The 27811-nt window shown below is 38.4% G+C and overlaps 1 protein-coding gene across 2 annotated transcripts in view; it reads left to right on the top strand.

Annotated features, from left to right (window-relative positions):
• Positions 1–27811, top strand: part of RIC1 (RIC1 homolog, RAB6A GEF complex partner 1) — a 158526-nt gene that overhangs the window by 79764 nt on the left and 50951 nt on the right. Inside the window, exons 4-6 of one of the 2 annotated variants that reach the window (XM_023213163.2) lie at positions 20066–20173; positions 26453–26595; positions 26885–27021. In XM_023213163.2, coding sequence (XP_023068931.1) covers positions 20066–20173; positions 26453–26595; positions 26885–27021 — 388 coding nt within the window. The remainder of the gene's footprint in view (positions 1–20065; positions 20174–26452; positions 26596–26884; positions 27022–27811) is intronic. The other variant, XM_023213164.1, reaches the window with a different exon arrangement.

Here is a 27811-nt window from a genome sequence, read left to right as displayed (position 1 = left end):
AAACTTAGTTTGGCTGGATATGAAATTCTGGGTTTAAAATTCTTTTCTTTAAGAATGTTGAATATTGGCCCCCACTCTCTTCTGGCTTGTAGAGTTTCTGCCGAGAGGTCTGCTGTCAGTCTGATGGGCTTCCCTTTGTGGGTAACCCGACCTTTCTCTCTGGCTGCCCTTAAGATTTTTTCCTTCATTTCAACTTTGGTGAATCTGGCAATTATGTGTCTTGGAGTTGCTCTTCTGGAGGAGTATCTTTGTGGCGTTCTCTGTATTTCCTGAATTTGAATGTTGGCCTGCCCTGCTAGGTTGGGGAAGTTCTCCTGGATGATATCCTGAAGAGTGTTTTCCAATTTGGTTCCATTTTCCCCCTCACTTTCAGGCACCCCAATCAGACGTAGATTTGGTCTTTTGACATAATCCCATACTTCTTGCAGGCTTTGTTCATTTCTTTTTCTTCTTTTTTCTTTTGGTTTCTCTTCTCGCTTCATTTCATTCATTTGATCCTCCATCGCTGATACTCTTTCTTCCAGTTGATCGAGTCGGTTACTGAAGCTTGTGCATTTGTCACGTATTTCTCGTGTCATGGTTTTCATCTCTGTCATTTTGTTTATGACCTTCTCTGCATTAATTAGTCTAGCTGTCAATTCTTCCACTCTTTTTTCAAGATTTTTAGTTTCTTTGCGCTGGGTACGTAATTCCTCCTTTAGCTCTGAGAGGTTTGATGTACTGAAGCCTTCTTCTCTCATCTCGTCAACGTCATTCTCTGACCAACTTTGATCCGTTGCTGGCGATGGGCTGTGCTCCTTTGCAGGGGGAGATGCGCTCTTAGTTTTTGAATTTCCAGCTTTTCTGCCCTGCTTTTTCCCCATCTTTGTGGTTTTATCTGCCTCTGGTCTTTGATGATGGTGACGTACTGATGGGCTTTTGGTATAGGTGTCCTTCCTCTTTGATAGTTTTCCTTCTGACAGTCAGGATCCTCAGGTATAGGTCTGTTGGAGATTGCTTGAGGTCCACTCCAGACCCTGTTTGTCTGGGTATCAGCAGCGGAGTTTGCAGAAGATAGAATATTGCTGAACAGCGAGTGCACCTGTCTGATTCTTGCTTTGGAATCTTCCTCTCAGGGGTGTACTCCACCCTGTGACGGTGTGGGGTGTCAGACTGCCCCTAGTGGGGGATGTCTCCCAGTTAGGCTACTCAGGGGTCAGGGACCCACTTGAGCAGGCAGCCTGCCCCTTCTCAGATCTCAACCTCCGTGTTGGGAGATCCACTGCTGTCTTCAAAGCTGTCAGACAGAGTCGTTCGCGTCTGCACAGGCCTCTACTGCTTCCCCTGTTATTTTTTAGTTGTGCCCTGTCCCCAGAGGCGGAGTCTACAGAGACAGGCAGGTTTCCTTGAGCTGCTGTGAGCTCCTCCCAGTTCGAGCTTCCCAGCAGCTTTGTTAACCTACTTAAGCCTCAGCGATGGCGGGCGCCCCTCCCCCAGCCTCACTGCTGCCTTGTGGTTAGATTGCCACAGACTGCTGTGTTAGCAAGGAGGGAGCTCCGTGGGCGTGGGACCCTCCCGGCCAGGTATGGGATATATTCTACTGGTGTGCCCGTTTGCTTACAGCGCAGTATTGGGGTGGGAGTTACCCGATTTTCCAGGTGTTGTGCGTCTCAGTTCCCCTGGCTAGGAAGAGGGACTCCCTTCCCACTTGCGCTTCCCTGGTGAGGCGATGCCTCGCCCTGCTTCAGCTCTCGCTGGTCGGGCTGCAGCAGCTGACCAGCACCGATTGTCTGGCACTCCCGAGTGAGATGACCCCAGTACCTCAATTGAAAATGCAGAAATCACCGGTCTTCTGTGTCGCTTGTGCTGGGAGATGGAGACTGGAGCTGTTCCTGTTCGCCATCTTGCTCCACCCGAATCAATATTTTTTTTTTCAAATAAGTTTAATTTCCTACTGCTTCCCTACTCTTCACATTCTTTTCCCCAGTTAGCCTACCTAACTTTTAGTTTAGATTCTTCTCAGAATCATATGGTCAAAGTCTGGTGTTTAATTTCCCATCATGTTTCTTCTCAAAATGTATCAAAACTCCCACTGTGACTTAAATTGGCTGCGTTCTATTTCATTAGTGCAAGTAAACAATAACTTGTTATACTCCATCTGTGGTATAACTATGGTATAGTTGGCTCTTCTGTTTGAGACCTATAGAAAAGTTCTGAATGTTTTTATTCTTTTCATGAGTGGATGTGTACATAGCACTCCTGATGGAGATATTTATCCTTTTTATGGGCATCTGTATTTAATCCTTTGCAGTATATTGATTTAAATGCAAAGTGTTTGGGTGGGGTGAGGTGGCTCATGCCTGTAACCTTAGCACTTTGGGAGGCCCAAGGCAGGTGGATCACTTGAGGTCGGGAGTTCAAGACCAGCCCGGCCAACATGGCAGAACCCCGTCTCTACTAAAAATACAAAAATTAGCCAGTGTGGTAATCCCAGCTCCTCAGGAGGCTGAAGCAAACTGCTTGAACCAGGAGGTGGACATTTCAGTGCGCCGAGATTGCGCCACTGCACTCCAGCCTGGGTTACAGAGCAAGACTCCATTTAAAAAAAAAAGTTCAGTTACATTTTCTCTGGAAAATTCAGGGGTTTTTTTGTATCCATCTTCCTTACCTTGTATACTTTAACTTAACTTTTGCTCTGTATAATTCGTACCGTAACATTGGTATGAATATGGTAGGTAATGCATGTCAAATCTGTTATCTGTTTTTGCACACAATCTATGCTTTTCATAAGAAAACCAAGGTAATTAAGATATTGAAGCTGGTTAGTTTCTTAAGCACATGACTGGAATCAAAAGTACACTGAGTAACTATTAACATTTAATACACTCAAAATGTCAGAAAACACAGGCGCATACATCCCACTTATACAGGGATCCACGTATTAAGCATCATCAATTGCCTGGAATAGCTAAGATTCAGGAAATAAGGCCTCAAAGGGGACACTGAGCAGCCAAAATGGATGTATTCATCCCATTGATGAGGTGTTCCTCATCTTTTACTCATTCAAGACATTTGTTTGTTTGGGGCTATATACAAGGCAATAGTGTGAATTAGAGTTGATTTTTTCCCAGTCTGAAGCTCATAGTTTATTAAGGGGACAAAAGCTAAATTCAGATAATATCAAATACACTGTAAAAGTGACGTGTACTATAAAGGAGCTACAGATAAAGAGCTTTTCGGAGGCAGTTGAGAAGGGAAACATACTTTCAGTGTATTGTATTGTAAAGAGAGTAGCATCTGAACTGAGTCATGAGGTATATTAGTCTATTCTCACACTGGTATAAATAAATGCCTAAGACTGGGTAATTTATAAAGAAAAGAGGTTTAATTGGTTCACGGTTCTGCAGACTGCACAGAAAGAATGGCTGGGGAGGCCTCAGGAAACTTACAGTCATGACAGAAGGAGAAGGGGAAGCAGGCACCTCTTACATGGCCAGAGCAGGAAGCTGGGGAGAGGTGCTACAAACTTTTGTTTTTTTGTTTGTTTTTGTTTGTTTGAGACAGAGTCTCACTCTGTTGCCAGGTTGGAGTGCAGTGGCGCCATCTCGGCTCACCGCAAGCTCCGCCTCCCAGGTTCAAGCAATTCTCCTGCCTCAGCCTCCCAAGTAGCTGGGACTATAGGCACACACTGCCTTGCCCAGCTAATTTTTTTTTTTGTATTTTAGTGGAGACGGACTTTCACCATGTTGCCCTGGCTGGTCTCGACCTCCTGAGCTCAGGCAGTCCACCCACCTCGGCCTCGCAAAGTGCTAGGATTACAGGCGTGAGCCACTGCATGCAGTTGTGCTACACCCTTTTAAACAACTAGATCTCATGATAACTTACTATCACAAGAACAGCACCAAAGAGGAAATCACCCTCATGATCCAGTCACCTCCCACCAGGCCCCACCTCCAACATTGGGGATTACAATTTGACATAAGATTTGCACAGGGACACAGACCCAAACCATATAATTCCACCCTTGTCCCTTCCCCAAATCTCACGTCTTTCTCACATTTAAAATAAAATCATGCCTTCACAAGAATCCCCCAAAGTCGGAACCCGTTCCAGCATTAACTCAAAAGTCCGAAGTCTCATATGAGACAAAACTAGTCCCTTCTGCCTATGAGCCTGTAAAATCAAAAAAACAAGTTAATAACTTCCAAGATACAATGGGAATGTAGACATTGGGTAACACTCCCGTTCCAAAAGGGAGAAATCAGCCAAAAGAAAGGGGCTGTAAGCCCCGTGCAGATCTGAAATGCAGCAGGGCAGTCATTAAATCTTAAAGCTCCAAAATAACCTCCTTTGACTCCATGTCTTACGTAGCATTAAGTACATTTACAATGTTTTGTACAACTATCACAATTATCTAGTTCCAGAACTTTTACATCACTCCAAGCAGAAACCATGGATTCATTAAGAAGTCATTCCCTGTTCTCTACTGCTCTCAACCCCTAGAACCATACATTTGTTTCCTGTCTCTCTCTGGGTTTGCCTATTCAGGATACACCGTATAAATAGAATAATACAGCCTGTACCTTTTATGTCTTATTTAATTTCTGAATACTTTGTATAAATGGAATCACACACTGTGTACTTTTTGTGTCTTAATGTAATGTTTTCAAGGTTAATTCATGTTTTAGCATGTATCAGTACGTCATTTCTTTTATGGCTGAATAATGTTTTGTTATGTGGATTTACCACAGGGTGTTTATCCATTTAATCAGGTGATGGACATTGAGGTTTTTTTCACTTTTTGACTATTGTGAACAGTCCTGCTGTGACTAGGAGTGTTCATAGCAATTGTTCATGTACAATTCGTATTTAAACACCTGTTTTCAATTCTTTTTGGGTATATACCGGGAAGTAGAATTGCTAGGTTACATGGTAATTCTGTGTTAAACTTTTTGAAAAACTGCCAGACTATTTTCCCACAAGTCATTCATGATGGTTCTGGTTTCTCTACATCCTCATCAACACTTGTTATTTTCTGTTTTTTTATTATATTAGGGTCATCCCAGTGAATGTGAAATAGTATCTCATTATGGTTTTCATTTGTATTTCGCTAATGATTAATGACATTGAACATACTTTCATTTGCTCTTTGGCCATTTGTGTATCTTCTCTAGATAAATATCTATTCAAGTCTTCTTCCCACTTTTTTTTTTCTTTTTTTTTTTTTTAGAGAAAGGTTCTTGCTCTGTCATCCAGGCAGTGGCACAGTCATAGCTCACTGCATCCTTGATTTCCTGGCCTCAAGCAATCCTCTCACCTGAGTCTCCAGAGTAGCTGGGACTACAGGCATGCACCCCTACACCTGGCTAAGTTTTAAATTTTTTGTAAAGATGAGATCTCACTATGTTGCTCAAGCTAGTCTTAAACTCCTGGGTTCAAGCAGTTCTCCTGTCTTGGCCCCCCAAAGTGCTAGAATAACAAGTATGAGCCACCGTGCCCCACCTCTCCCTTCTTTTTAATTGGGTTGTTTATCTTTGTCTGAGTTGTAAGTCGTCTTTATATATTCTGGTTACTAGATCCTTCTAAGATACATGATTTTCATATTTTTTCATATTTTTTTTTCTCATTCTCCGGGCTTTTTACTTTCTTGGTAGTATATTTTGCACAAAAAAGTTTAATCTTGATGACGTCATATAGTTCCTTATAGTTTTCTGATATCTAGAAAACAATTGCCAAATGGAAGGCCATGACAATTTACCCGTATATTTTCTTCTATTTTGTAAGAATAGTTTCAGCTCTTATATTTAGAGTTTTGATTCATTTTGAATTATTTTTTACTTATGGTGTAAGATAAGGATCCAACTTAATTATTTCGTAAATGGCTATTCAATTGTCTTAGTACCATTTGTTAGAGAGAATGTTGTTTCCCCTGTTGAGTACACTTGGCACCCTTGCCAATAATCAATTGACCGTAGGTGTATAAGTTTTTTATTAGGCTCTTAATTCTATTCCATTGATCTTTATGTCTGCCCTTGTATCATTATCACACTGCATTGGATATTGTAGCTTTGCAGTAAGTTTTGCGATCAGGAAATGTGAGTTCTCCAACTTCGTTCTTCTTTTCAAGATTATTTTGGCTCTTCAGGGTTCCTTGCCTTTCCATATGAATTTTAGGATCAGCTTTCCCATTTCTTTCTTTTTTTTTTTTTTTTTAAAGAACATTGGGATTTTGGTAGAAATTGCATTTAATCTATACCTTTTACAATATTAAATATTCCATTCATGAACATAATATACCTTTCCAATTTCTTAGTTCTCCCTTAATTTATTTACGCATACAACTCTTACTCATCCTTGGGTCAGTTTATTCCCAAGTATTTTATTCTTTTTGATGCTATTGTAAATGGAGTTGTTTTCTGAAATTTTTATTGCTAGTGTAGAGAAATATATATGATTTCTGTGTTGATCATATACTACAACTTTGATAAATTTATTAGCTCTAATAACTCTTCTGTGGATTCTTTAGAATTTTATATATATACTATAGTATTATGACATCTTTGAATAAAGAGAGTCCCATTTTTTCCGTTTGTGTTGGATGACTTTTCTTTTTCTTACCTGATTGCTGTCTAGAATGCCCAGTATTATGTTGACTGGAAGTAGTGAGAGCAGCATTCTTGTCTCATGCCTGATCATAGAGGGAAAACTTTCAGTCAGTAAACAGTTCATTTACTGTTGAGTAAGATGTTAGCTGTGCACTTTTTCATATATGTCCTTTATCATTTTGAAAAAGCTCCCTTCCTTTCCTAGTTTATTGAGTGTTTTTATCTTAAAAGATTATTACTATTTCTTCAGATGTTTTTTCTGCATGAATTGAAATCATTCTGGGATTTTTCCCCTTTATTCTATTAATGTGATTACATTGTATTACATTCATTTTCATGTGTTGAACCACCATTGTATTCTTGGGCTAAGCCCACTTGGTCATGGTGGATAATCCTTTTAATATGCTACTGGATCCAGTCTACTAATATTTTGTTAAGGATTTTTTTTCCATCTATGTTCATAAGGTATATTGAGCCATGGTTTCCTTTTCTTGCAGTGTCTTTGTCTGACTTTGGTATCGGGGTAATGCCGGCCTCATAGAATGAATTAGAAGTCCAGGGATGGTGGCTCATGCCTATAATCCCAGCATTTTGGGAGGCTAAGGTGGGCAGATCACGAGGTCAGGAGATGTAGACCATCCTGACCAACATGGCGAAACTCCATCTAAAAATAAAAAAATTAACTGGTCGTGGTGGGCACGTGCCTGTAATCCCAGGTATTCGGGAGGCTGAGGCAGGACAATTGCTTCAACCAGGGAGTCAGAGGTTGCAGTGAACTGAGATTGCGCCACTCCACTCCAGCCTGGTGACAGAGCAAGACTCTGTCTAAAAAGAAAAAAAGAAAAAGAAGAAGGAATGAATTAGAAAGTGTTCCCTCTTCTTACCTGTTTTTTTTTTTTTTAAATAACATCTTGAGAAGGATGAATGTTCATTCTTATTTAAATATTGTATAAGTCACTAAGCCACCTGGTTTTGGGCTCTTCTTTATTGGGAGGTTTTTGATTACTGACTCAATTTTGTTACTTGTTACAGGTCTATTCATATGTTTTATTTCCTCTTGAGTCAGTTGGGAAATGTGTGTGTTTCTAGGAATTTGTCCATTTAACATAGGTTATCTAACTTGTTAGCATTCAGTTGTTTACAGTATTCTCTTATAAGCCATACTGTTTTTTTGTATGGTCAGTAATAATATTCTCACTTTCATTTCAGACTTTTAGAGTCTTCTCTCTTTTTCCTTAGGTTTTTCAATTGTATTGATGTTTTCAAACAACCAACTCTTTAATTGATTTTTCTCCATTATTTTTCTATTCTCAATTTCATGTACAGCCACTCTAATTTTTATCACATCCATCCTTCTGCCAGCTCTTTTACTAGTTCCATAAGGTATAAAGTTAGGTTATTGATTTGAAATCTTTTTTTTTAATGTGGGCATTTTAGCTATAAATTGCCCTCGGAGGACTTCATTCACTGTATCCTATAATGTTGCATTTGTATTTTCATTAGTTTCAGAGTATTTCCTAATTTCCCTTTTGGTTCTTCTTCGAGTAATTGATTGTTTTAGAGTGTATTTTGGATTTCCACATATTTGTGATTTTTCTAGTTTTACTGATTTTTAGTTATATTCCATTTGGTTAGAGAAGATACTTTATATGCTTTCAGTCTTTTAAAATTTATTAAGACTTTTTTGTGGTTTAATACCCATTCTGTCTTGGAGAATGTTCCATGTGCATTTGAGAATAATATGTATTCTGCTGTTGGGTGGCATATTTAGTATGTGTCTTAGGTCTAAGTGGTTTATATAGTGTTACTTAAATTCTCTATTTCCTTATTTTCTGCCCAGTTCTATCCATTATTGAAAGTGGGGTATTGAAGTCTCTAACATTATTACAGATCTATTTCCACCTTCAGTTTTGTGTTCTGTCTTCATATATTAATATTTTGTGGATCTGATGTTATATTTGTATCTATTTATAGGTGTGGTATCTTCTTGCTAGATTGACTGTTTTATCATTATAAAAATCCTTCTTTGTCTCTTGTGATAGTTCTTAAAGTCTTTTGGTTTTTTTGTTTGTTTGTGTATTTGTTTGTTTCTGATTTTACCATAGCCACCCTGTCTTGGTTACTATTTGCATGGAATATATTTTTCCTTCCTTCCACTTTCAGCTTGTTTCCTTGAATCTAAAGTAATTCTCTTGTAGACAACTTATAAATGGACTCATTTGGTTTCTTAGAATCCATTCTGACAATGCTTGCCTTTTAATGAATGCATTTAATCCATTTACATTTAAAGTACTTACTGATAAAGGATTTCTGCCATTTTGCTATTTGTTTTCTATTATGTCTGTATCTTTTTTGTTCCTGGGTTCCTCCACTACTGCCTTTTTGTTGTTGTTGTTTGTTTGATTTTTTTGCATTGTACCATTGTACCATTTTGACTCCTTTCTTATTTCCTTTTTTGTACATGTTTTCGTTATTAATGGTTACCTTGGGGATTAAACTAACATCTTGCATGTACAACAGCCTAGTTTGAAGTAATACCAACTTAGCTTCAATAATATCTCAAAACTATGTTCCTGTACATCTCCCTCCCTCCCTTTTTATGTTGTTATCACAAATTACATCTTTATACATTGTATGACTGTTAATATAGACATATAATTGCTGTTTTGTGCACTTGTCTTTTGAGTCATATAGGGGGGAAAAGGCAGATTTCTGAAACAAAAATATAATACTGCTGGCTTTTATATTTACCTGTGTAATTACTTTTATCAGTGTTTTTTATTTTCTCACATGGCTTTGAGTTATTGCCTCTTGTCTTTTCAGGCTGAAGAACTTCCTTTAGCATTTCTTGTAGTTCAGGTCTACTTGTGACAAATTCCCTCAACTTTTTGTTTATCTGGAAATTCGGTAATTTCTTTTTTGTTTTTGAAGGATAATTTTTCTAGATATTTCAGCACTTGAAATATGTCAACCCACTGTTTTCTGGCCTCCATGGTTTCCTATGAAAAGTTGGCTGTCAGTCTTACTTGGGATCTCTTGTATGTGAAGAGTCACATACATCTCTTGCTGCTTTCAAGATTCTCTTTGTTTTTTGACAGTTTGAACATAATGTGTCTCTCTGTGCAACTTTTAAAATTTATCCTACTTGGAGTTTCTTGGATGAAAGACTCTTGTTTTTCTCAAATTTGGAAAGTTTGTAACCATTATTTCTTCATATATTCTCTTTTCTCTCTCCTTGCCTTTGGACTTCCATCATACAGACAGGCATTGTTATTTATGATGTTGTTCCCTTAAGTCTTTAAACTGTGTCTATTTTTTTTCATTCTTTTTTCCTATTTCTCAGATTGCATAGTTACTGAAATCACTCATGTAGAATAGTCACAAACTGTTAATTTGTTGAGTTTTACAGGACAAAAATCTAACAATTGTCAGTTACTATATTAGTCAGTATAGGTTAAATCTCCGCAGTAGAGGATTAAAAACAGAACATGTACCAAGTGTTGGCTCTTAAATTTTCTGTTCAGAAGTGACACAAATCACTTCCCCTCGTATTTTATAGGCCAAAGTAAATCATGTGGCCACACCTGATTTTAAGAAGGCAAGAAACTGCAGTTCTGCTGTCTGTCCAGATATGAAAAACATTAACATTTACAATGTGTGTTCCCTTCCCTACCCCATCCCCAATCCATTCTTTAGCATTTGTTCCATTATTTCTATGTGCAGACAGAGGTTATTTTGTTAGTCTCTTTAACTCTATAATTTTCAGTTGCTTAGAGCCTTAAATATTAGAGCTTGATTATCAGCTCCCTTACTTTCTTAGCTTTGTGACCAAGAGCACAGTTCTCAATATTTGTTAAGTTTCAGTTTTCTCTCTGGAAAAGTGGAGATAATTCCTGTCTCAAAAGATTACAAATGATCGGTTGAGATAATGTGTATAGAATGTTTTGTACACTGTTTCATACATAGTAAATACTCTATTCCTGTTCTCCTGGCATTCAGTGCGCTCATAATATGGCTTCATCTTCTTCTTCTAGCCTCATCTTCTGTGACTCTCTTTCAATCATCTGATGCTGTACCTTATCAAATTATAGTTGAACTCTAAAATATTTTTATCAGAAAGTCAGAATTTTTTTGCTACTATAATTTTTTAAAGTTTGCTCTATTTTAGTATGTTTGGAAGACAGGATGGAAACTTTCCTGCCAGATGTAGCTCTAATTTTATAATGGAAGTCATGAAGAAATTAGGATTTACTTAAATTTGCTTTAAAGTTCTTACAATACTTGTAATAAATGAGGTATTCATATAAAGAAAAACACGGTTTCCAGTTTTAAGATAGGTAATGTGGTTTCCATTCTTTCTCTTGATAATCACCAACAGAAAAAAAGTTGAAATAGTATTTCCATCTTTAATCAAAACTAGAGGTGTCTCCAACCCTTGAGCTAAAAATCCAAAGGGAAAGAGTAAATAACTCAGGAAGACCATCAAACTTGAGTGCTTAAGAACCTACAGGAGATTATCGGGGGCGGAGCAAGATGGCCAAATAGGAACAGCTCGTCTCCAACTCCCAGCGCGAGCGACACAGAGGACCGGTGATTTCTACATTTTCAACTGAGGTACTGGGGCCATCTCACTAGGGAGTGACGGACAATCGGTGCTGGTCAGCTGCTGGAGCCCGACCAGCGAGAGCTGAAGCAGGGCGAGGCATCGCCTCACCTGGGAAGTGCAAGGGGGAAGGGAGTCCCTTTTCCTAGCCAGGGGAACTGAGACACACAACACCTGGAAAATCGGGTAACTCCCACCCCAATACTGCGCTTTGAGCAAACGGGCACACCAGGAGATTGTATCCCACACCTGGCTGGGAGGGTCCCACGGCCATGGAGCCTCCCTCCTTGCTAACACAGCAGTCTGTGGCAATCTAACCCCAAGGCAGCAGCGAGGCTGGGGGAGGGGCGCCCGCCATTGCTGAGGCTTAAGTAGGTAAACAAAGCCGCTGGGAAGCTGGAACTGGGTGGAGCTCACAGCAGCTCAAGGAAACCTGCCTGTCTCTGTAGACTCCACCTCTGGGGACAGGGCACAGCTAAACAACAACAACAACAAAAGCAGCAGAGACCTCTGCAGACGCAAAGGACTCTGTCTGACCGCTTTGAGGAGAGCAGTGGATCTCCCAACACGGAGGTTGAGATCTGAGAAGGGACAGATTGCCTGCTCAAGTGCGTCCCTGACCCCTGAGTAGCCTAACTGGGAGACATCCCCGACTAGGGGCAGTCTGACACCCCACACCTCACAGGGTGGAGTACACCCCTGAGAGGAAGCTTCCAAAGAAAGAATCAGACAGGTACACTCACTGTTCAGCAATATTCTATCTTCTGCAACCTCTGCTGCTGATACCCAGGCAAACAGGGTCTGGAGTGGACCTCATGCAATCTACAACAGACCTACAGCTGAGGGTCCTGACTGTTAGAAGGAAAACTATCAAAGAGGAAGGACACCTATACCAAAACCCCATCAATACGTCACCATCATCAAAGACCAGAGGCAGATAAAACCACAAAGATGGGGAAAAAGCAGGGCAGAAAAGCTGGAAATTCAAATAAGAGCACATCTCCCCCTGCAAAGGAGCGCAGCTCATCGCCAGCAACAGATCGAAGCTGGTCAGAGAATGACTTTGACGAGATGAGAGAAGAAGGCTTCAGTCCATCAAACCTCTCAGAGCTAAAGGAGGAATTACGTACTCAACGCAAAGAAGCTAAAAATCTTGAAAAAAGAGTGGAAGAATTGACAGCTAGAATAATTAATGCAGAGAAGGTCATAAACAAAATGACAGAGATGAAAACCATGACACGAGAAATACGTGACAAATGCACAAGCTTCAGTAACCGACTCGATCAACTGGAAGAAAGAGTATCAGCGATGGAGGATCAAATGAATGAAATGAAGCGAGAAGAGAAACCAAAAGAAAAAAGAAGAAAAAGAAATGAACAAAGCCTGCAAGAAGTATGGGATTATGTCAAAAGACCAAATCTACGTCTGATTGGGGTGCCTGAAAGTGAGGGGGAAAATGGAACCAAGTTGGAAAACACTCTTGAGGATATCATCCAGGAGAACTTCCCCAACCTAGTAGGGCAGGCCAACATTCAAATTCAGGAAATACAGAGAACGCCACAAAGATACTCCTCCAGAAGAGCAACTCCAAGACACATAATTGCCAGATTCACCAAAGTTGAAATGAAGGAAAAAATCTTAAGGGCAGCCAGAGAGAAAGGTCGGGTTACCCACAAAGGGAAGCCCATCAGACTGACAGCAGATCTCTCGGCAAAAACTCTACAAGCCAGAAGAGAGTGGGGGCCAATATTCAACGTTCTTAAAGAAAAGAATTTTAAACCCAGAATTTCATATCCAGCCAAACTAAGTTTCATAAGTGAAGGAGAAAGAAAATTCTTTACAGATAAGCAAATGCTTAGAGATTTTGTCACCACCAGGCCTGCCTTACAAGAGACCCTGAAGGAAGCCCTAAACATGGAAAGGAACAACCGGTACCAGCCATTGCAAAAACATGCCAAAATGTAAAGACCATCGAGGCTAGGAAGAAACTGCATCAACTAATGAGCAAAATAACCAGTTAATATCATAATGGCAGGATGAAGTTCACACATAACAATATTAACCTTAAATGTTAATGGACTAAATGCTCCAATTAAAAGACACAGACTGGCAAACTGGATAAAGAGTCAAGACCCATCAGTCTGCTGTCTTCAGGAGACCCATCTCACATGCAGAGACATACATAGGCTCAAAATAAAGGGATGGAGGAAGATCTACCAAGCAAATGGAGAACAAAAAAAAGCAGGGGTTGCAATCCTAGTCTCTGATAAAACAGACTTTAAACCATCAAAGATCAAAAGAGACAAAGAAGGCCATTACATAATGGTAAAGGGATCAATTCAACAGGAAGAGCTAACTATCCTAAATATATATGCACCCAATACAGGAGCACCCAGATTCATAAAGCAAGTCCTTAGAGACTTACAAAGAGACTTAGACTCCCATACAATAGTAATGGGAGACTTCAACACCCCACTGTCAACATTAGACAGATCAACGAGACAGAAAGTTAACAAGGATATCCAGGAATTGAACTCATCTCTGCACCAAGCGGACCTAATAGAAATCTATAGAACTCTCCACCCCAAATCAACGGAATATACATTCTTCTCAGCACCACATCGCATTTATTCCAAAATTGACCACATAATTGGAAGTAAAGCACTCCTCAGCAAATGTAAAAGAACAGAAATTATAACAAACTGTCTCTCAGACCACAGTGCAATCAAACTAGAACTCAGAACTAAGAAACTCAATCAAAACCGCTCAACTACATGGAAACTGAACAACCTGCTCCTGAATGACTACTGGGTGCATAACGAAATGAAGGCAGAAATAAAGATGTTCTTTGAAACCAATGAGAACAAAGATACAACATACCAGAATCTCTGGGACACATTTAAAGCAGTGTGGAGAGGGAAATTTATAGCACTAAGTGCCCACAAGAGAAAGCAGGAAAGATCTAAAATTGACACTCTAACATCACAATTAAACGAACTAGAGAGGCAAGAGCAAACACATTCAAAAGCTAGCAGAAGGCAAGAAATAACTAAGATCAGAGCAGAACTGAAGGAGATAGAGACACAAAAAACCCTCCAAAAAATCAATGAATCCAGGAGTTGGTTCTTTGAAAAGATCAACAAAATTGACAGACCGCTAGCAAGACTAATAAAGAAGAAAAGAGAGGAATCAAATAGACGCAATAAAAAATGATAAAGGGGATATCACCACCGACCCCACAGAAATACAAACTACCATCAGAGAATACTATAAACACCTCTACGCAAATCAACTAGAAAATCTAGAAGAAATGGATAATTTCCTGGACACGTACACTCTTCCAAGACTAAACCAGGAAGAAGTTGAATCCCTGAATAGACCAATAGCAGCCTCTGAAATTGAGGCAACAATTAATAGCCTGCCCACCAAAAAAAGCCCAGGACCAGATGGATTCACAGCTGAATTCTACCAGAGGTACAAGGAGGAGCTGGTACCATTCCTTCTGAAACTATTCCAATCAATAGAAAAAGAGGGAATCCTCCCTAACTCATTTTATGAGGCCAGCATCATCCTGATACCAAAGCCTGGCAGAGACACAACAAAAAAAGAGAATTTTAGACCAATCTCCCTGATGAACATCGATGCAAAAATCCTCAATAAAATACTGGCAAACCGGATTCAGCAGCACATCAAAAAGCTTATCCACCATGATCAAGTGGGCTTCATCCCTGGGATGCAAGGCTGGTTCAGCATTCGCAAATCAATAAACGTAATCCAGCATATAACCAGAACCAAAGACAAGAACCACATGATTATCTCAATAGATGCAGAAAAGGCTTTTGACAAAATTCAACAGCCCTTCATGCTAAAAGCGCTCAATAAATTCGGTATTGATGGAACGTACCTCAAAATAATAAGAGCTATTTATGACAAACCCACAGCCAATATCATACTGAATGGGCAAAAACTGGAAAAATTCCCTTTGAAAACTGGCACAAGACAGGGATGCCCTCTCTCACCACTCCTATTCAACATAGTGTTGGAAGTTCTGGCTAGGGCAGTCAGGCAAGAGAAAGAAATCAAGGGTATTCAGTTAGGAAAAGAAGAAGTCAAATTGTCGCTGTTTGCAGATGACATGATTGTATATATAGAAAACCCCATTGTCTCAGCCCAAAATCTCCTTAAGCTGATAAGCAACTTCAGCAAAGTCTCAGGATACAAAATTAATGTGCAGAAATCACAAGCATTCTTATACACCAGTAACAGACAAGCAGAGAGCCAAATCAGGAATGAACTTCCATTCACAATTGCTTCAAAGAGAATCAAATACCTAGGAATCCAACTTACAAGGGATGTAAAGGACCTCTTCAAGGAGAACTACAAGCCACTGCTCAGTGAAATAAAAGAGGACACAAACAAATGGAAGAACTTACCATGCTCATGGATAGGAAGAATCAATATCGTGAAAATGGCCATACTGCCCAAGGTCATTTATAGATTCAATGCCATCCCCATCAAGCTACCAATGAATTTCTTCACAGAATTGGAAAAAAACTGCTTCAAAGTTCATATGGAACCCAAAAAGACCCCACATTGCCAAGACAATCCTAAGTCAAAAGAACAAAGCTGGAGGCATCACGCTACCTGACTTCAAACTATACTACAAGGCTACAGTAACCAAAACAGCATGGTACTGGTACCAAAACAGAGATATAGACCAATGGAACAGAACAGAGTCCTCAGAAATAATACCACACATCTACAGCCATCTGATCTTTGACAAACCTGAGAGAAACAAGAAATGGGGAAAGGATTCCCTATTTAATAAATGGTGCTGGGAAAATTGGCTAGCCATAAGTAGAAAGCTGAAACTGGATCCTTTCCTTACTCCTTATACGAAAATTAATTCAAGATGGATTAGAGACTTAAATGTTAGACCTAATACCATAAAAACCCTAGAAGAAAACCTAGGTGGTACCATTCAGGACATAGGCATGGGCAAGGACTTCATGTCTAAAACACCAAAAGCAACGGCAACAACAGCCAAAATTGACAAATGGGATCTCATTAAACTAAAGAGCTTCTGCACAGCAAAAGAAACTACCATCAGAGCGAACAGGCAACCTACAGAATGGGAGAAAATTTTTGCAATCTACTCATCTGACAAAGGGCTGATATCCAGAACCTACAAAGAACTCAAACAAATTTACAAGAAAAAAACAACCCCATCAAAAAGTGGGCAAAGGATATGAACAGACATTTCTCAAAAGAAGACATTCATACAGCCAACAGAAACATGAAAAAATGCTCATCATCACTCGCCATCAGAGAAATGCAAATCAAAACCACAATGAGATACCATCTCACACCAGTTAGAATGGCACTCATTAAAAAGTCAGGAAACAACAGGTGCTGGAGAGGATGTGGAGAAATAGAAACACTTTTACACTGTTGGTGGGATTGTAAACTAGTTCAACCATTATGGAAAACAGTATGGCAATTCCTCAAGGATCTAGAACTAGATGTACCATATGACCCAGCCATCCCACTACTGGATATATGCCCAAAGGATTATAAATCATGCTGCTATAAAGACACATGCACATGTATGTTTATTGTGGCACTATTCACAATAGCAAAAGACTTGGAATCAACCCAAATGTCCATCAGTGACAGACTGGATTAAGAAAATGTGGCACATATATGCCATGGAATACTATGCAGCCATAAAAAAGGATGACTTTGCATCCTTTGTAGGGACATGGATGCAGCTGGAAACCATCATTCTTAGCAAAGTATCACAAGAAGAGAAAACCAAACACCGCATGTTCTCACTCATAGGTGGGAACTGAACAATGAGCTCACTTGGACTCAGGAAGGGGAACATCACACATCGGGGCCTATCATGGGGAGGGGGGAGGGAGTGCATTGGGGAGTTATACCTGATATAAATGACGAATTGATGGGTGCTGACGAGTTGATGGGTGCAGCACACCAACATGGCACAGGTATACATATGTAACAAACCTGCACGCTATGCACATGTACCCTAGAACTTAAAGTATAATAATAAAAAATAAAAAAATCTATTATAGCAAATAAAGTAGTTGAAAAAAACAACTGTGAAATTAAAAAAAAAAAAAAAACCTACAGGATACTGATAAAAAGCACCTTGTTTTACCTGCAAACTCAAAAAGGCTCAGGGATTAGATGGACTAGTACTACAGAATATAGAAGTGAGGCAGGAGCTATTAACATAGAGATTGCTTGAAAACTCTGAATAAGGATTCCTGTGTTCCCACCTCACAGGAAATATACTGTCTGGTTTAACAATATGTATTTAACAGTAGGACAAGAGTGAGATGCTAAAGTTGTCATAGTGCCTTCTTACCCTGCTTGGCTCCAGACTTCTGTCTTTCGCACTTTGATATCCCAGGCAGGTTTGAGGGAATCCTTCCTGGAGAAATGGAACCACTGAAGAAAAACTGCTCAACGGGTACTAGTATTTGAAGACCCCAACAAAAAAGCTGGCTGGACACTACACTGCTGAAGTCCACGAATTGACAGCCTGTGGACACATAGTCACCTTTTTGTTTTTACCCTCTAAAATCAGAACAAAGGACTAAATGTTGTTAGCCATCTTAGGAAAGTTTCCAATGTAACTTAGAAACACATACCAGAAAAAAGGAACTTAAAGTAAACAGATAATTGAGGGAATGAAAACACCTCGAGGAAATAATTAACAACCTTAGACAAATTTTGGCTAATCATACAAAGCAGGATGGTTTAAGAAAACAAGGGGAGTGGATGAGAAAATTCTCAGAATGAAAAGTACAATAGTAGAAGTATATTCAGTAAAAGCATTGAAAGAAACAGTTGAGGAACTTTCCCTGGGTATAGAATAAAAGACAAAAATAAGAGAGAAAAGAGAAAATTCGAGTTTAATATGAGGTTTAATATCTAACTGACTAGGAGTTGTAGAAAGAACAGGGAATGGCGAAGCTTATTATTATATTATGGAAACAAAACATGCAAATTTCCTAGAGTTTAAACTAAATATATCAGTAGATTGAAGAGGTCTAGCAAGTACTCAATGCAGTGATAAATATTCACATACTTGTAGAAAAATTAATTATTCTGAAATTTCAGAACCCACTGGATATAAAAAGAAGATGCTAGGTACTTCAGAGGAAAATGAGCTAGTCTGTGAATAGGAATGTCATCGAATTCCACAGCCACACTTGAGAATCTAAAAGGACACGTACCCAATGTACTTACTCCCAGATTCAAAAGTTGTCAGCATCCCCCTATCCCCATGCATGCATACTTTTTAAATATTAAGGCAACTTCCTTGTACTATATCATTCAACTCTAAATGCTTCTGTTTTATCTGTAACAGGTAGACATTTTAAGGAAACCAAACCACAATATTATTACACCCAATAGTATTAACAATAGTTTATTAATGTCATCGAATAGCTGATCTGTGTTCAGTTTTCCTATTTTAACTCAGAGCTGTTACTTTAGGAGTTGGTCTGTTCAAATCAGGACACATGTCTTAAGTTTCCACTAAAGGGAGTCTACCTCTGTGTTGTTTTTTTGTCTTAAGCTTTCTAGCCCTATTTGAATTTTTAACGTCTGTGTATATATTACTTTGGAAAATAAAATTTAATTTTAAAACCAGATATGTTAATACATGGAAGACATCTCAGTAAATCATCATAGGCTGTGTGTTCAGCAGTTTAAATGTGACTCCTATAAACTAATTACTTTCATGTCCTTTTTATAGGCTGTCACATCAGTCAGACATGTTAGTTGAACTTGAACCTGTATGGTTAAACATTAGCTAGTTTAGTCATTTAGACTTAGAAGGAATTAAGTACTCCAGATCATAGCAGTAGCAGGATAGAATGGTAATAAATCACAAAACTTTTATAATAAAAATAGTCTGTAACTAAAAAATAAGCAAGAAGGAAAGCTAAAAAATGAACATCAAAATATATTTCACAAAGCCAGGATTTGAAAGCTATTGGACTTGTGTGCCTCTTTGTGCATATTTTAATAGTATTGACTAATTTACAGGACTGTACTTGACTGGAAAGGGAGAGATGATATCAGCAGGCTAATTGTTGCCACAAGTGATAGCTGATGGTGAGAGACAGATAACTGTTAAATTCCAAAACAGGCACTGAAGAAGATACTGGTCTACTATGCCATGTGAAGATAAAGAATACAAAACAGCCTGTAGTCCTTTGAAGGGTAGTGTGTGACAGTTCAGTTAAGTTGGCATTGACCCAGCACTCTGCTGCAGCTGTTTAATGCCAGGGATTTAAAATTTTAGGTATCTTGTTATTTATTACTAAGTAACTTGTGAAACATCTCCTAATTGCACCCTTGAATTTAACCTTAATTCTGATACATACCCAAAGAATAGGAATCAAGGATAAGGTGTGGAGTAAGTAAAGATGAAGCTACACGATTTGGACCACTGGGACATGTACTATATAGAATGATACATTTTTTTTTCCCATAGTTGCCCACCTTGGAAAGGGCCCTCAGTAATTTTAAACAAAATGCCTGTTGGTTCTCTTTAGAGTTAGTTCACTTTTATTTCAAATGTGTTTTTTTTCTCAGATTCTCTGCTCTTCTCCTTCCCACCTTCCTAACACAAATTACATTGGTCAAACATTTATTTCCAATTGATAAGTAGATATGTCTGCTATAATAGAATTTAAGTCTGTTTTTCATTTGGGAATCTGAAGGATGAATACTTGATTTGTAAGTCTGATTTCATTTACTTTATTTGATTGGATGTATATTAGCCACAGAGTGGAGGCAAATTCAGTATCTCTCTTTAACTCTATGATGTTTCTTTTAGAGGAAGTCCACAAATGAAGGGGACACCCCATTTTAAGGAAGAACAGTGTGCTCCAGCATTAAATTTAGAGATGAGGAAAATACTGGATTTACAAGCACCCATCATGAGGTACAGTACTTTGGTTAAATTTGACATTGTGTGATGACAGTAAACAATGTAGTTGGTAAATCCCTTGACCAACAGGAAAGTTAGTTTAATTTATTTTAATTCAGGATAACTTTTTAGTTCTGGAAATGCTTGATTAACCCTTATAAGACACTGGAAGTTTTGCAGATGGCATATTATACTTAAGTTATTATAATAACGCTCATAAATTGAATATACCAACTATAATCTTATTTTGAAATTTATTTTTTATAAGGTCTAGAATTGTTTGAGTGATAACAGTCCATATTTCCCAAAACAATACTGATGAAAGCACACAAGTTGAGGAAAAGAGAAAGTGCCTTTGTTTCCAAAGTTGTCTTAAGCTTCTGGGAAGTTTATGTACACTTGGAAGAAAGTTACGCTTTTTCATCCAAGTGTGAATAAAGGTTTTATGACAAAGTGGCCAGAAATACCAGAATACCAAAAATCTATTTTATACCCATTGGTAGAAAAAAATAAGGAATCTTACCTACAATTTGGCTTTATTTCTTTAATTGTTGTTCCACTATTGATGTTTTAGTTGTCACTTAGTTTAGCTGCATATCTTTTCCATTGTGTAGATGTAAGAAAATTTACTTAAATGACACTCAGCTGTAAAAACATTGAGGACATTCTTTATGGAAAAAAAGCTTTCTAAATATGTTGTTGGGTGAAAAAAATAAAATGCATATGTTGCTATTGTTTGTTTTTAAAAGAGAGATGAGGGATCTCCATCTTGTTTAAAAGAGAACATGTATTTTTCTGGAAGAATACCTAAGAAACGGGATGAGAACTGAGTAGCTATGGGACAGGTTTAGGGGAAAAGCTATTGTGTACTCTTTTTTAATATTGAACTATGTAAATGTATTGAATTATATGAATGTAATGCTAATTTTAAAAAATCCCTCTGATTCACAGTTCTAAGAAAAGGTTTGTTTCACCATTTCTCTTGTTAGAATACTGTACAGAATGATATTGGAACATATTAAATAAAACTATGCAAGTGGCTGGGTATTGTCCATCCCTTCATATCTTATTCTCATAGAAAAGAACACAATTATTATTTGCTTAAATGTAATCAGTGTTACAAAAGATTGAGTTCAAGGTTACTCATCGCCTTGGTCAGAAGGTTATTCATCACTTCACATTTTATTTATTTCAACATGGGAATCACTTTTAAGAAAGTAACTTGATACATAAGGAATTCTGAGTGTCTGTAGGTACCAAAAAGGGTGGAATGGTATAGGCTTGGTTTTCTACCTCCATCTGGTGGGAAACCTTGTATGGTGCATGGAACTAGAATAGAAAAAGAGCCAAAAAAAAAAAAAAAAAAAAATTTCTGCCATCTTGTCCAAGTTTAACCTGTCAGGTGCTAGGTTTTAATTTATGAATTTAGGTGGTTGGAAATCTGTAAGGTTTCTCTCAAAACTCCAGTGGAATAATTGCATTTCAGAACAAAGTTATCAGCACCTGAAACACATAACTGCTGGAAATTTGAAATTTCCTATAGAATTTGAATTGAGTGAGAAGACATGAAACTTATGTTTTTATAACCAATTATTTTCCCTCCTATCACCACAAATGTAAGTCAGATAAGGCTAGGGATATTGGTTATGCTGTTGCTTATAGAAGTAAGAGTACTATCTCATCTTTTATTTTTGATTGAAGAAAAAATATGATTAATGTTAAGCATCTAACTTTTGTTATTGAGGATAGAGAATGTTTAGAAGGTAAAAACATAATTTTAATAAGAGTTTTCCCTCCCCTCCCCTCCCCTCCCCTCCCCTCCCCTTCCCTTCCCTCCCCTCCCTCTCTCCCTCCCCACTCCTCCGACAGGGTCTCACCTTGTCACCCAGGCTGAAGTGCAGTGGCACGATCACAGCTCATTGCAGCGGCATGATCACAGCTCACTGCAGCCTCAGCCTCCTGGGCTCCAGTGATCTCACCTCAGCCTATCAACTAGCTGAGACTACAGGCACATACCACTACACCACGCTAATTTTTTGTACTTTATTGTAGAGATAAGGTTTCACCATGTAGTTGAGGCTGGTCTCAAACTCCTAAGCTCAAGCGATCTCCCCTCCTTGGCCTCTCAAAGTGCCGGGATTACAGGTGTTGAGCCACCACGCCCAGCCAAGATCTTAAATTTAAACATAAATTTAACACACACGCACACCTGGGATACCACGTAGCTCTCATAAAATTCATGAAGTCAATGATTGAAGAGACTCTCTAAGGACATAACTTAGAGTATATTTACATAAATTTTAAAATGTACTCATTAACAGTTGTGATATTAAAAATATTTCAGAACCGGGCTGGGCACAGTGGCTCATGCCTGTAATCCCAGCACTTTGGAAGACCAAGGCAGATCATGAGGTCAGGAGTTTGAGGCCAGCCTGGCCAACATAGTGAAACCCTGTCTCTACTAGAAATATAAAAAGTAGTCTGGCGTGGTGGCATGGGCATGTATTCCCAGCTCCTTGGGAGGCTGAGGCACAAGAATTGCTTGAACCCGGGAGGCAGAGGTTGCAGTGAGCTGAGACTGCGCCACTGCACTCCATCCTGGGCAACAGAGACTGTGTCTCAAAGAAACCAAAAATTTAAGAACCAATACAGCATGAAAAGACATGGGTTATATTAGTTCTTGAACAGAGTTCTGACATCGCCCTACTATGCCAATAATGAATCCTTCAGTTGGCCAGATTTTTCTGAGGGAGGGGATTCAGTTGTAGCAAACACTTGGGTGCCTTGGGGCAAGGTCTATTTAGCAACCTTTATAGAAATATTAGTATTTTAACAACTGACACCAGCTTTTTTATTTCTAAATTTTTTTAGAGATGGTGGTCTCACTGTGCTGCTCAGTTGGTCTCAAGCTCCTGGGCTCAAGTGTTCCTCCCGCCTCAGCCTCTTAGTAGCTGGGATTACAGGCACAAGCCACCACGCCTGGCTCAGCCTTTGTTTTAACACGTTTGTCTACTTTCCATTAAATGAGAAGGATATATCTGTCTCTTCCTATGGATTATTTATTATGTTGATCACAGTTTTTAAAAAGTCATTATCTGCTATTTCCAATATCAAGATTATCTGTAAGTCTGTTTATATTGATGGATTTTTCTCTTGATTCTGGGTTACATTTTCGTGTTTATTCACACATCTGGCCAGTCATTTGTTTGTTGCAGCATTGCTGATTATCATATTGTAGAGATTATGAACTCTTAATTTTGTCAGACGATTGTTGAGTTTTTGTCTAGCAGGTAGTCAGATTACTGGAGTGTAACTTTTATTTCTGTCATATACAGTGATTTTCTAGGGAGATAGGGTTAGGGGAGAGAAAGAATGTAGTTTGGAAAAAACGAGGCTGACTCCTTCCAAGGAAAATCACTGGTAAACCAGTGACTACTCTGCTATATTGCTTCTCTTGACATTGTCAACTTGAAGTAATCAGAAGGATCAGAATCTGGAATTAATGCAAGCAGAAAGCTGGCCAGTCAGGGAGAACAGACTTCAGAAAATGGGATCAGTGTTCCAAAGTTAAAAGTTCAGTTCTTGCAGGCCAGGCACACTGACTCATGCCTAATCCCAGCACTTTGGGAGGCCGAGGCGGGTGGATCATCTGAAGTCAGGAGTTCAAAACCAGCCTGGCCAACATGGTGAAACCCCGTCTCTACCACAAATAGAAAAATTAGCTGGGCGTGGTGGCACATGCCTGTCATCCCAACTACTCGGGAGGCTGAGGTAGGAGAATCCCAGGAGGCGGAGGTTTCGGTGAACTGAGATCGTGCCACTGCAATCCAGCCTGGGCAACAGAGTAAGACTCTGTCTCAAAAAAATGTTCAGCCAGGCGCGGTGGCTCATGCCTGTAATCCCAACACTTTGGGAGGCCAAGGTGGGTCGATCACCTGAGGTCAGGAGTTCAAGACCAGCCTGGCCAACACGGCGAAACCTCGTGTGTACTAAAAATACAAAAGTTAGCTGGGCATGGTGGCATACACCTGTAATCCCAGCTACTGGGGAGGCTGAGACAGGAGAATCGCTTGAACTCGGGAGGCAGAGGTTGCAGTGAACTGAGATTATGCCACTGCACTCCAGCTTGGGCAACAGAGCAAGACTCCATCTCAAAAAAAGAAAAAAAAAAGTTCAGTTGTGGCTTATATAGGTTTAAAATAAAGTTTAGTAGGATTGTAATGTTTTGTATACCAGGCTGGTTTATGAGTTACAATTTAGTTACAGTTTGTTTTCTTTATGGCTTTTCTTTACAGCTAGTTTTCATTCCTTTCCAATTTAAAAAGAGTGTATTTAACATTTCCATTTTAAGACAATTTGATAGCCATGAAGTCTTTGTGTAAGAAACATAAGAGGGAAATTAATCTACCATGAAGATCAACAGTGAAGAGGGAATGGTCTTCCCTGCATCCCTTTAGTCATTTATAACATTTATAAAACAATACAGTAAGGAAGAAAGCTAATCTATAATCAGAGAAAGAAAGATTACAGCTGCCTGGGTTATAGCTGCCTATTATGTGACTCAGGCCCCATAATTACATTTCTTTAAGGCTCAAAAGTAATTCAGATTTCCAACAGCTTAGATTTTGAATTACATATTTTCATAGCATATAGTAGTACATCTAAAACATAAACTTTTTATACTCTACCCACCAAATGATACACATAGATTTTATCACTGAAATATAAATTTGAAATTAATATATAATGCTTTAAAAAGTGAAATTTCTATAAACTGGGAATTTTAATTTATTACAAATGGCTGTGAAGGTCAAGAAATAGAGCTGGGTAAAGAAACATCTGTTTCTGATCTTTTTCAGTACTTTCATAGTTGGGGGAAAAACAGCAAATTCTTCATTAACTGAAATCTTTGGAGTATAAGTAGTTGAAGTCAACTTTCCAAAGAATTAAAGGTTTAGTTTAAGAATTAAAATACTTAAAGACCTTTTTTTGTCATTATGGATTAAAATATTTCTGAAATATGCTCTTTCCTTAAGTATGAAAGGGAATTTAATAATATTTAATAGGTTGTATATAATATACACATAACATTTTTTGTTTTTCCTTATATAGTATTTGATACTTTGAACACTCTTAAATTCATCTTACTTCTTGGCTTTCTTGGTATCAATTTCTACTGGTTTCCCTAGTTGTCTTTTTCTTTGTGCCAGTATCTTTGCAGACTCATTTATGGGTTCCTCTTTCTTCTAACCCTTTCCCTCTTCTTGCCTCCTTTGCACAAATATTTAGTGACAGATTTAACTAACAGTGCCCTTGGGACTGTGCATACAGAGGTGAGCAAAACAGGCTATTTCCCCCTTGAGTAACTGCTGAATATCTTCACAAATATTGATAAGTGTTGAGATCATGTTGTGTAACTATTTTTCACTTCTTGCCTGGGAAGTCCTCTGAAGACAGAGAATATTTCATTCACCCTCGAATATCCAACACAGAGTATAGCACCTGTCACTGAGGATAGGCTCACTAAATGTTTGCAGAAGGAATGAACAATGTGATACTTGCTAATACCTGAGAAATATATTGGCCTGGAACTATAATACAGTAGCCACTAGTCACACATTAATTTATTTAAATTTACATTAATGAAAAGTAAATAAAATTTCAGTTACTTTGTTGCACTAGCCATATTTCAAGTGTATAGTCACCACATACAGCTCATAGCTACTCTTTACAGATAGCTAGATAGTTTACAGATACAGAACATTTCCATCATTATTCAAAATTTTATTGGACAAGTACCGGAGAATTGTTACCTCTACACTTAATGGCTCCAGATTGTCATACTGTTATTAGTTAGGTCTTATTCATTTTATGGTTTCTCTACCTCTTTTTCTTTCTTGTCTGCTATCACTTCTGTTTCCATCTTCTAATTTGCTGTTTCAATATTTCTAGTTTTTAACTAGTTTTATCAGTTACCAAGTTTGTGACTGTGGCTGCCCATAGTCTTTCATTTCTTCCAGAATTTCTGATTCTAGATTGAAATATACATAGATAAAGTTTCAGATAAATGGAGATGTTTTGTAAATGGTTTCGTGATCATTTTTGCGTGAGTATTCTCTAAAGCAGTTTTTATATTCATACACATTGCTTTCCCAGAAGTTGCAGATAAATGGAGATATTTTGTAAATGGTTTCATGATCATTTTTGCATGAGTATTCTCTAGAGCAGTTTTTATATTCATACACATTGCTTTCCCAGTATGCTCTCTTAAAAATTAATTGATTCTACCTACAGTTTACAGTCTGTGTTGGAAGATCTCCTGGTTGCTACTTCTGATGGACTTCTTCATCTTATTCACTGGGAAGGAATGACAAATGGAAGGAAAGCCATTAATCTTTGCACAGTACCCTTTTCAGTAGACCTGCAGTCATCCAGAGGTAGCTATACTTTCTATATGAGGTTGAACCAGTTGTTTTATGTTTGATGTCTAGTTAGATATCTTCTATGGATGAACACTTCTTTGGAATTACTTATGCTAGGAGAGAAGTAGGGAGAGTATGAGAGGCGGGGTGAGAGAGGCATTTAGTAGGAAAGGGCAGTTTAATTGTTTAGGGTTGTTAGGTCATTATTTTTACCCTTTTAAACTTATAGGTTTTTCTGGCAAAAGGTGAGAGAGTAATATATTATATTCTTAATCCTATTTCATGTGCTTATGTTTTTCATCAGTAGGTTCATTCCTGGGCTTCACAGATGTACATATCAGAGACATGGAATACTGTGCCACACTTGATGGGTTTGCTGTTGTATTTAATGATGGTAAAGTTGGATTTATTACACCAGTGTCAAGTAGATTTACTGCAGAGGTATGGCTTATTTATTTTGAAGGGTTTTTTTTGTTGTTGTTGTTATTTTGTACTTATTTTATTCTTTGTTATCAAATTCTTCTGTTTTCATTATTCATACAAGATTTTAAGGGTGGTTAATTTTTTAATCAAATCAAATATATAAATAGTATAAGTAGACAAAATTCTTTTGGACGAGTTAAAGAAAAATGATGGTTCCTGTTCTCCTCCCTGCTCTCCTCATGCCTAATTTTCCACTTTTGGAGGCAACTACTTTTTATTCCTTTACTGGTTATTTGGTTTTTAATCTCCACTACTCTGAATATTTCCTTTAATTTTTAGTTTTTAGGCTGTGTTTATTGACTTCTTACTGTGGAGAGTGACAGTTTACTTCCTTTTTCCCTGCTTCCACCATACTTACATTCTTCTCATGTCCCCGTTATAATTATTGTGATTTTGATTAGGTTACTATTAATTGCTTACATTTTTATCAATATGTAAGCCCCATTAGTACCTAAACCATGTAGTACTAATGCAGAAGTTCTTGCTCCTTAGTTTAGGTAAAAGCAGGTTCTTGTCACACAGCCAGGAAAGATTAGGCATGCAGACATACTAAAAGGTGAGGAGAGCAGAATTTATTAAAAGAAAGCTCTCAGCAAAAAAAGAAGAGGTCCTGCTATAACAGGCTCCCACGTCACAGATTACCAAGCCCCAACACACACACACACACACACACACACACACACACACACACACACACACCAGCTGAAGAGCCCAGGGTCCTCCCTGCTGCACAAGGCGTGAACTTCCC

This window comes from Piliocolobus tephrosceles, chromosome 14 (assembly GCF_002776525.5).
Source record: "Piliocolobus tephrosceles isolate RC106 chromosome 14, ASM277652v3, whole genome shotgun sequence".
Classification (NCBI taxonomy): Eukaryota; Metazoa; Chordata; class Mammalia; order Primates; family Cercopithecidae; genus Piliocolobus; species Piliocolobus tephrosceles.
The sequence above is the reverse complement of the archived record's forward strand: the minus strand, read 5'-3'. Positions and strand labels throughout refer to the sequence as shown.